The sequence below is a fragment of the Mastomys coucha genome, chromosome X (assembly GCF_008632895.1).
Source record: "Mastomys coucha isolate ucsf_1 chromosome X, UCSF_Mcou_1, whole genome shotgun sequence".
Classification (NCBI taxonomy): Eukaryota; Metazoa; Chordata; class Mammalia; order Rodentia; family Muridae; genus Mastomys; species Mastomys coucha.
In genome coordinates, this window is record NC_045030.1 from 151,326,569 (window position 1) to 151,336,697 (window position 10,129).

At 31.4% G+C, this 10,129-nt stretch overlaps 1 protein-coding gene across 7 annotated transcripts in view; it reads right to left on the reverse strand.

Moving 5' to 3' along the window:
- Positions 1–10,129, reverse strand: part of Cnksr2 (connector enhancer of kinase suppressor of Ras 2) — a 226,767-nt gene that overhangs the window by 159,823 nt on the left and 56,815 nt on the right. For all 7 annotated transcript variants that reach the window (XM_031370058.1, XM_031370042.1, XM_031370067.1 and 4 more), the window contains exon 4: positions 8,626–8,713. In XM_031370058.1, coding sequence (XP_031225918.1) covers positions 8,626–8,713 — 88 coding nt within the window. The remainder of the gene's footprint in view (positions 1–8,625; positions 8,714–10,129) is intronic.

Below are 10,129 nucleotides of genomic sequence, written 5' to 3' on the forward strand. Positions count from 1 at the left end.
TGTCCTGGAACTCAGTCTGTAGACCAGGCTGGTCTCAAACTCAGAAATCTGCCTGCCTCTGCCTCCCATGTGCTGGGATTAAAGGCGTGCACCACCACTGCCTGGTGAACTTAAATTTCTAGAACCTTCTTTTGGTGAATTTTTAAGAGAAAAGATAAATATTTTTTTTTCAGCAAACATTTATGTGCCATGTACTAGCTATGTTGGGGCCTTTTATTTTCACTAGGTCTGACTAGAAAAACCTTTTAAAATGTATTGGTATTACTTTTGGCTTGAAAATTTAGACTAATCCACCATATGTTGGAAATGGTAGCACACAAGGGAAAATCTTCTGAGGCTTATTTATCCCCACGAGGCTTGCAATTCATTAACATACTTTTCTACATCTGTTCACTTATGCCTAACTTCTGCATCTGTTTCTTTACATATAACATAAGCATACTGTTTAAAGTTAGTTCTTATGACTTTTGAGAAAAATTTAAAAGCTTTTAAAAGGTGAATTATACAATAAAATATGTAACAATGAGTTTAGGGGGTGAATGAAAATGGAAGTACAAATGTAATAAGCAAGAAAATATTTTGAGAGAATGGCACAATGTATCATAAACAATATAACTTAAGATATGTTCTTCATTGTAAACCTAAATGTGGGTATACAATCAAATGTCCATCATCAGGAGAATAAATATATTAGTGAATATTAAAAGAACAGAATATTATATTCAGTGAAATGAACTACAGATATAAGTCAAATAAAAATTTAGTAACATATCAAGTGAAAAAAATGTGAGATGCTTAGTGATAATATTTTCCTAAAGTTTAAAGATAAGAATCATTAAATGCCTTTAGCAAAATATTATCTATGAATATTTAAAGACAAAAATCCAATATGATAAAACCCATGAAAGAGGGTAGGCATACAATATGCAGGAGTAGCTCAATAATTAAAATGCTATTAGTTAGCACTCCAACTATTAAATTTACAAGATAGATTTATGTGTTATTTATTGTTATGCTCTATAGCAAACATGTTACATATACTATTCTGTATACATGGAATATTGCACAACACTATAATACAAAGCTTAAGGATAATATATTAAATAAGGTTGATGTCTGAGAACTAGTACAATGTTATGTCCCCCTCTAAGAAAACTTAACTAATGCAGTATAAATCATCTATTCTTTTTTTGGTACAGATAATACTATAATATACACCTTTAAAAGTCTTTTGGAATGATGACTTTAAGAAATTCTTAGCATACAAAATTTATTTACTCATCCTCTCATCCAAAGCCTTAGAAAATATGCAGCACAAGGGCTGGACCTAGGTCCCCCAGCACATGTGTAGTAGATGTGCAGCTTGGTCTTCATGCGGGTCCCCCAACACCTGGAGCAGGGTGTTACCCTGAATCTTTTGCCTGACTGTGGATTCTGTTCCCTTAACTGGGCTACCACCTTGTCTGGCCTCAGTGGTAGTGCCTAGTCCTGCAGTGACTTGAAGCTCAAGAGTGAAGTGATACCCATAGGGAACTTCCCCCTTCTCAGAGGTGAGGGAGGGGCCATAGGAGGCAAGACTGGGAGAAGAAGGAGGGGCTGAAATCAGGATGCAAAGTGAATGAATGAATTAAGAAATGATTAAAGATAGTGAAACTTTCTTATGCCTGTGAACTATCTATTTGAACATTCTCATTATACCTTTGAACGATAAAATTTACATGTATTTAACATACTATCAACTTTACAAATTCCATTTTTATATGTGTATCCAGATAAAATCTTCAAGTTATTTTACTACCACCTCTAATACTTCTATTATATGACTTTTGATTAGATAATATTGTCAGACTTTTGATTAGGATAAACTGAAAAGATATAAATAATGGTTTTTAATAATTAAAGCAGCTGAAAAAATTTAAAGAATGTTAGGTGAAATGAATTAAATCTATTAGTTTAAATAGAAAGGAAAAATAGAACCAAATTTCATACCATCTGAGTATGCAAAATTAATATAGTTCATATTGCTTAAAAATGATATATAAGGCTCGCCCTGGTTTTTGGTCTGAAATGCCCCAGTTTCTATACCAAGAGCTCCAATTCAATTTTCAGGTCACCTAGAATGTCTGATACACGAAGGCTTAAACACTAACCCTTAGCATGCAGTAGAAGTATTTAAAGCTGTGTTTGAAATGACTATGAGACTACTCTGGCTTAGCTTTTCATGCCACAACACTGCATGAACTGAAGAATATGTTCTGCCTATTCAAGCACAACTTTGATGACCATTTTATATTTCTACATGTATGTAATTAAAGTTTGATTGTTACTATCACCTTTAAAACACAAATTTTGCATGACTATTATAAATGTACCATTCAAATTAATATATGTGTTCAAATATAGATGATTTATAAATGCATGAGTGGCAAGTTCATATATGACAAACATTAATTTCTGCATTACATTTTAAATGTCAATATTTTAAGAAATATTTTAAGAAATTGCAGAATACTAATTATGCATATGTACATTAAAATATAAAAATGTCCTAAACTAAACCAAATTATTTTTTTTTTCAAGACAGGGTCTTACACTGTAGCTTTGGCTATACTGGAACTTACTATGTAGACCAGCCTCAAACTCACAGCTATCCACCTGCCTCTGGTGGCATTAAAGGCATGTGACACTATGCCTGGCTTCCAAATTATTTTTTTAAGTCACACATTTTAGAAATGTTTTTTAAATTTCATGACTATTCAATAGCAAAATTAAGCAGAGTATCAGTCTTTTGAGCTTCTAATGAAGCAAGAAACTAGATAAGTTTAGGTGTTTTCAAAGTCTCTTTTGCTTTATAATTCTAATAGCCATTTATTAAGTTGCTATGAAATGTTCAAATGCTCACATAAAGCTCCGTAATAATCTAACAGATACTTAATGATACAGTTTTGCAGATAAATAACATCTGAGATATGAGGTAATTTATCCAAGTGTATATACCATTCAAAAGCATATTCAAGACAATTAAATTCAGATCTTCTTTCATGTCAAATCCTACCACAGTATTTTATAAAATATGAGAGGTAAGTTATAGAAAGTCGTCATGAAGAATATAAAGGTGGTGATATTCATGAACATGGAATATGATTAAGGAGACATGACAGATATTGCTAATAATTTTACAGGCATTTTTCCCTAGATGAATCATTGATAGAGATTTTAAAATCAATTCCTAGCTATACTTTTAAAACAAATTTTGCAATGTTCTTTAAGTATTTAAAAATGGATGCTCTAAGAATGTAAAATCACAAATTATAATTCACTGCCATAAAAGTTATAATCTTCTTTCAAGCTTGAGTAAAATCCTAAAATTAAGTAGTAAAAGTAGTTAAATTCCAGTAGGAATACTTTAAAAAGATGTACATGCTTGTTTATAGTTTTACTTTCAAAATCATAATTGTACAATAGTAAATATAAATTTTTACTTTCATTTTTATATAAAAGGTATTGTAAAGTTAAGAAAATGTATACAGAGCACAAATACATAATTTAAGTGAGATTGCTTGGCAAATAAAAACATTCTTTAATGTGAATATTTAAAGAGTATCAACAAAATAATACCTTTTTTTCTTAAATATGTATTTGTAATGAAGTGAATAACTATGCAAAGTAAAGAAACCAGAAACAATTCCAAGTAAAATCATATTGCCAGAAATTTAATTTTTAAAAAAAGTTTTTGCTCCAAATTTAACAACTGAAAATTATTTAATGTGTTTTACAACACTTGAAATTATTCTCTTGGCATATAAATCAAATATAAGTATAAATGTTTGCCAAGAAAACTAACAAACACAAATAGGAGAAAAATACGTGTAAATTTATGCTTTTAAATGCAATTCTTTTATCTCTCTCTTGTCCAATCTCCTCTTAGATCCCTCTTGATTTTCACTAGACACTGTGATCCATTTTTATCTGTTTTGATCCTTCTGTTAACTTTGAGCTAGATATTATCACTTATGATTACAAATTGTAGCAGCCATCACATGAATTAGCCAGTGTGGAATGACTTACCCGAGCTGGGTTACATTCCCCCTGACAAATTGCTTTTATCCTTGTCCCTTGTCTCAAGTATTTTAAACCTCATCAAAGTGTTACCTTTCAAAATGACACTTCTGTGCTCATTTCTTAATTAGTGACAATCTCAGTTTTTGTGTCTGAAGAAGGGAATATTAAAATGGTACAGTAGAATTATTTTAGGTTATGCTGATACCCATGAAGACAGGTATCATGGCAATTATTTCAATTCTGACAGAAATGCGTGGGTACCTGTCTCATTTTTCGGATTCAGTTGCTGACAGGGCTCTGAAAGAAGCTTTAGTTCTTTCTGAGAATGCTTTACAGTTAAGATTTTTAAAAACAAGTTCCTCTCTTTTCTTGAGTGGTTTTATAACAAATTTTATGTTGGGGAAAATACTTTTAGAAGCTTCAAACATCCCAACGCAATTAAACACAGAATATGTAAAAAAAAGATGTACATTATATTAGACTAAGTAAATACTTCAAATGGAGATTTCCAAATGAAAAAACTTACAATGCCTTTTCTCCCTAATTTTAACATTATTTGAAATAGAAGTGTCCAACATCAATAAGAATTTTCCATTTGCTCCCTAGTACCACCCCTTTGCGTTAAAGTGAGAAAAGCCATTTGTGACAGTTTATTTTTAGATATTGATCATCTCATCTTGCTGCAAAGGGAATAAAAATAATTAAAGTTGAGTGAAAAACAATTTTAAGCGCAGCATATTTCAAAGCATAAAACTCTTCAGATGAGATTTCTTGAAAGCCTGGTAATAAATGCATGCCCTAGATATTTTTTAAAGTCCATACCTTAGTCAAATTGGCCTTTTTTAAAGTGGCAGCTAAAGTTTAATATTTATGTATTTCATATAACTCCAAATAAAATTTTCATTAATATATATATACATACATATATATATACAATAGCTGAATTAGACAATGTATTAGAAGCTAACTATATGAAATTTATTTTAAAATATAACTTCAGTGTTTGTTTATGATAGGTTCCTTTTTCAAACATTAATATTCCTTCAGTGTGGAAAACTTCCTTCTTTGTTGATAGCTTAAATTCACTTTTGGGATTTGTAAAATATAGAAAAGTAAGGTCTGTACATAGATTCACTATCAAGAAACAAACAATTAACTATTCTATTTCATGATTTTATCTATCAGTCCTCATTCCTATTGCTACTATGGAAACAATAGAACACAGAACTCAAAAAAATTAGATGGCATCACTTACAGCAGAAAAACAATGTAGTATTTTAAAGATAACTTTTGTCTACTAATATGCAAATTTTCCCTAAAACAGTGGTTTTCAACCTTCCTAATGCTGTGAACCATTAATACAGTTCCTCATGTTGTGGTGACCCTAACCATAAGATTATTTTGTTGCTACTTTATAATTGTAATTTTGCTACTATTAAGAATTATAATGTAGCTGGGTGGTGGAGCACGCCTTTAATCCCAGCACTTGAGAGGCAGAGGCAGGCGGATTTCTGAGTTCAAGGCCAGCCTGGTCTACAGAGTGAGTTCCAGGACAGCCAGGGCTACACAGAGAAACCCTGCCTCGAAAAATCAAAAACAAAAACAAAAACAAAAAAAACAAAAAAAAACCAAAACAAAACAACAACAACAAAAAGAATTATAATGTAAATATCTGATATGCAGGATGCCTGGAAACCCACAGGTTAAGAAGCACTGCTATAAGATACATTTTGTTAGCATTAGGAATCTGCATGGTGTTTCAGAAAAGTTTTCATGCTAGCCTGGAATATTGTTATGAGGATAAAATATTCATTTCCTTTTACTTTTACTTTTTGTATCACTGAGGATTGAAGCAGTGCCACATCCAAACACAAGTGCTCTATCACTGACCTATGTCATCAATCCCAGTAATCTTATTTTAACTAATGAAGAGAAATTTAAAGTGATAGAAGTCTTTGAGATTTTTTTTTTTAAGATGGATAACAAAAACAGAATGGAAACTTTCTTACAGGAGTGTTAACAAAAATGAATAATGCTAATTCCCTTTTGTTTTTACATTATCAAAATACAAATGAGCATGAGCTTGCAACAGAGTTTAATTCTGCTCAGTCAATTTATTTTTAACAAATAGTACCTATGAAATAAGAAAGACACTGTTCCTAAATTCAAGGACTTGATCGTCTAATCAAACTAAGCTAATTGTTGTTCACAGAAGGATTTAACTGCCCCAGAAGATATGGGGAATGCCACGCATAGGAAGATGAGGAACTCAACCTCTGCTCATGAACAATGGATATGCATCAGAAAGGGCACAAAAGAGAATAATGTAATTAACTAGTCTAATATTTTACAGAAAAAAAGGAAAACAACAAATATGTGGGAAACTAAAAGACCAAGAGCAAGGTGTTGCATTTCATTTTAACTACATCAGGAGCAAAATTACAATAAAGATTCAACATATGGAGAAGATACAAACACCTGTGTGAAATCAGAAAAACTTCATAAATGAAGTAGCATTTCTCAAATACCTTGAAGGATAGGGTATGATTTTAATAAGACAGAGATCAAAGATATAAAGTGCATATTGTAGAGAGGTATCATAAGACAAATGGCTAAACTAAAATTTGTTTTACTAGTGATAGTTTATCTGTGTGAGTTAGAGAACAGTTAATAAACATGGGAGTTCTTGAAGATAAAATGGAAGTTACGCTGGAACATCATGTTAGCTCCTTTGAAACCCAAAAAAGGAAGTTAACATTTTATTTACAAATAGCAAAACTGGCTTACATTTGTAATAACTAATTCAATGGTGATCAATTCTATACTTATAGAAAGATTAAAACAAGATGTCATATTATTTATTAATGTGTTTACATTTGAAGTTTCCTTTAAGGAACAATAGAGCTAACTACAAATTAGGGCAAGAAAATAACCAAGAACATAAGATCTTATTCTAAAATAAAGATGACACATCACACAGGACATGTGATGGGAAAATGAGAATCAGGTGAAAGTAGCTGTGACAAATAGCATGAGTTACTGAATTTTAAAATAGAGAGGTAGGTAACGTATGAGCAAAATGTCCTAAGGGGGCACACCATCATCCTTTAAACAAAGTATATATGGTGGGTGGAGGGTTCCGAAAGTCCTTCTGTGTTCTAAGTACATTTGGAGTATTTCAATAATTTTGTTTGGTCAAGACAGAATGTACTTAAAGTTCAGCCTATAAATTAATCTCTTCTCTAGTCTACTTAATGTTTTCTGACCTCTCTCAGTAGCAAAACTCAAAAACCCATTGCTACTTTATAACGAGATGTTTAAAGAGTTGGTGAGCAAAACAGCTAAGCTACTGAAAGCTTTTGAGAATACCAACACGTCTTTGAGGGCAACATGAGAATGGGTATGCTTTAGATAAAGTCTTATTTAGATGAGTCACAATATAACTCACTAGGCTATAAGTGAAAATATTAAGAACCTAAATTGTGAGATATATGATGCAAAAATATCTACATGATATAACAAGAGTATACAAAGTTAATAAATCTGTATTAATAAAATGTCCTATTTCTTTCAGGGATTATAAACAATATAGCAACCTGAAAGCTATGAGAGATAATAAAGGACAGATGTCACAAGGATAAATTAGACCACAATTTCTCTAGTTTATCCAATAATTTTTGCATCATTATACATTACCCCCTTTCCTCCCACTTGAATCATTGGATAATGGTACTCTGAGATAGAAGCAGTGGTAGTAGGATATCATCAGATTTATGGAAAGTTGTAGCTATATAAACATAAGACTTTCAAGACATACTTTATTGATACAAGTACATTTCTGTAGATCTACTAGTAAATTTACTTTAGTCTCTCATTTTGCATTGTTTTATAAAAGAATTGCATACTAGTTGTTACACTCCTGAAGGCATTTGATTTTGGTATCTCTAGCATAGTTTTCAGTGAAAAATCACTCAGGCAATTAGACCATTACTAAAAGCTGTCAGATATATTTATTTGCTTATTTGTACACACAAAGTGAAACTATTAATATCAGAGCAAAAATCTGAAGTTGTTATCTGAATTGAGTGATTTAATTTCGTGAAAGTGATATCAGTTTAGAAATTCCATTGAAGATGAGACTGATAGACATGACATAAAAATAATGAAGTTAAGCATTCCAATTCATTTCATAACCTTTTGATAAACAAAACATGATACATGCATACATTAACAATAGATTATTTGCTTCTAAAGAACCATTTGCTAGGGGCTGGAGGAATGGGTCAGTGGTTAAGAACATGAGCTGCTCTTACAGAGGACTTGGGTTCAATTCCCAGTACCCACATTCTGGATCACAAACATCTGTAACTCTAGCTATTGATGGGATCCAACCTTCTTCACGAAGTATTAAGCATGCACATGGTACACAAATATACACACAAGCAAAACATCCATCCGTGTAACAATAAAATAAAAATGAAGGTTAAAAAATTAAAGAACCTTTGGCCCAGTTTTGAAATATAAAATAGCTAGTAATTTAACAAAAATCTTGTCAGTTAATACCTGTTGCACAATTGTTGTTAATTCCAAGCAAAGCTGTATGACGTTATTTCTTGTGACTGAATAGTCTGTCACAGCAGCAAATGGTGACCTACAAAGGGAAAAGTAAGGCTGTGATTAGTAAGAACAGCTTTTGAAAATCACCAAAATAAAATAGTATAATGTACTATTTTGAACAATAATTAAACGAATTGTTCTTAAGCTTATATCTTGATAAAACACAGTATTTGTGATGCATTTAAATAAAATTAATGAAATTAAGAATAATTAAATTTTAGAAATTTATTTTCTTTCTATAAAATTTCTTTGTAAATTTCTTTACATTTAGTTCTTTGATACGTTTTTCAAGGCCTTACTATATTGAATATAAAACAGTAGAAAAGAAAAGCAGTATTTTATTATTTACTTTCCAAAAAAAGCTAATAGTTTATATATATTTACTTGAAATACTCATAATTAAAGGCTATCAATATTAATAAACTAATGGTTTACTATATGCATATTACTATCCTAATTGTGGTATACATACTAATTTAATATTCACAGTAACTATTATAAAAGAAGAAAGATGAAGACAGGTAAATGTTTAGTGATTTGTCTAAGTCACAAACAGGTGAATGTAGAAGCTCATGCTCACACCCAGAAGTCTGAGGCCAGAGTCCAAGTCACAAATATCCTGATTTCATAATCTACCACATACTTTATTCTACCTAACATCTCAGCAACATCTTACTCTATTAATGACTATCTTTTTTTCCTTCAAATTCTTTGTTCCTTTGCTTCCATGGCACTACCTTCACATAAATTCCTTCTCTACTGCTTACATGTTCATATTTTTTTTCATGAGCTAAACTTTCATTTTCATTTTTTGCGACAGGGTTCCTCTGTATAGTCCTGGCTGTCCTGGAACTCACTATGTAGACCAGGCTGGCCTCAAACTCAGAGATCCACCTGCCTCTGCCTCCCGAGTCCTGGGATCAAAGGTGTGTGCCACCACTGTCTGGCATGAGCTGAACTTCTATCCATTTTTCAATTGTTGTTGATCCACAGGGATCATCTCTTATCCCATATATATCTCAGTTCCCTTGAAAATCTCTATATAAAATATAAAGTACAGCCTGGAACCTCTTCTGAATAACCATGGTATCAGTGAGGAAAGTGGAAAAAAACTCTTTGTTGTCATGAACTACCTATCATGAAAAAGAACAGTTAATAAGAACAATAGGCCTAGTTCATGCATGTGTGTTTAACAATAATTAAATAAGTCATAAAGTTGAGAAGGGCATGAAAAGAGTTGAAGGAAAGAGTGTGGGGTATAACATATATAAGTACAGTTTTAATATATGAAATTCTCAATAAATTTAAAACTGCAATTGATCAATATAGTTGATAAAGGCATACTTAGAACATCATGTTATAGTATATTAAAATACATTTTTATTTATTTCACCTCAAAATGAAAACAAAACCAAAACCAACCAACCAAATAAATGTATAAAACCTTTAT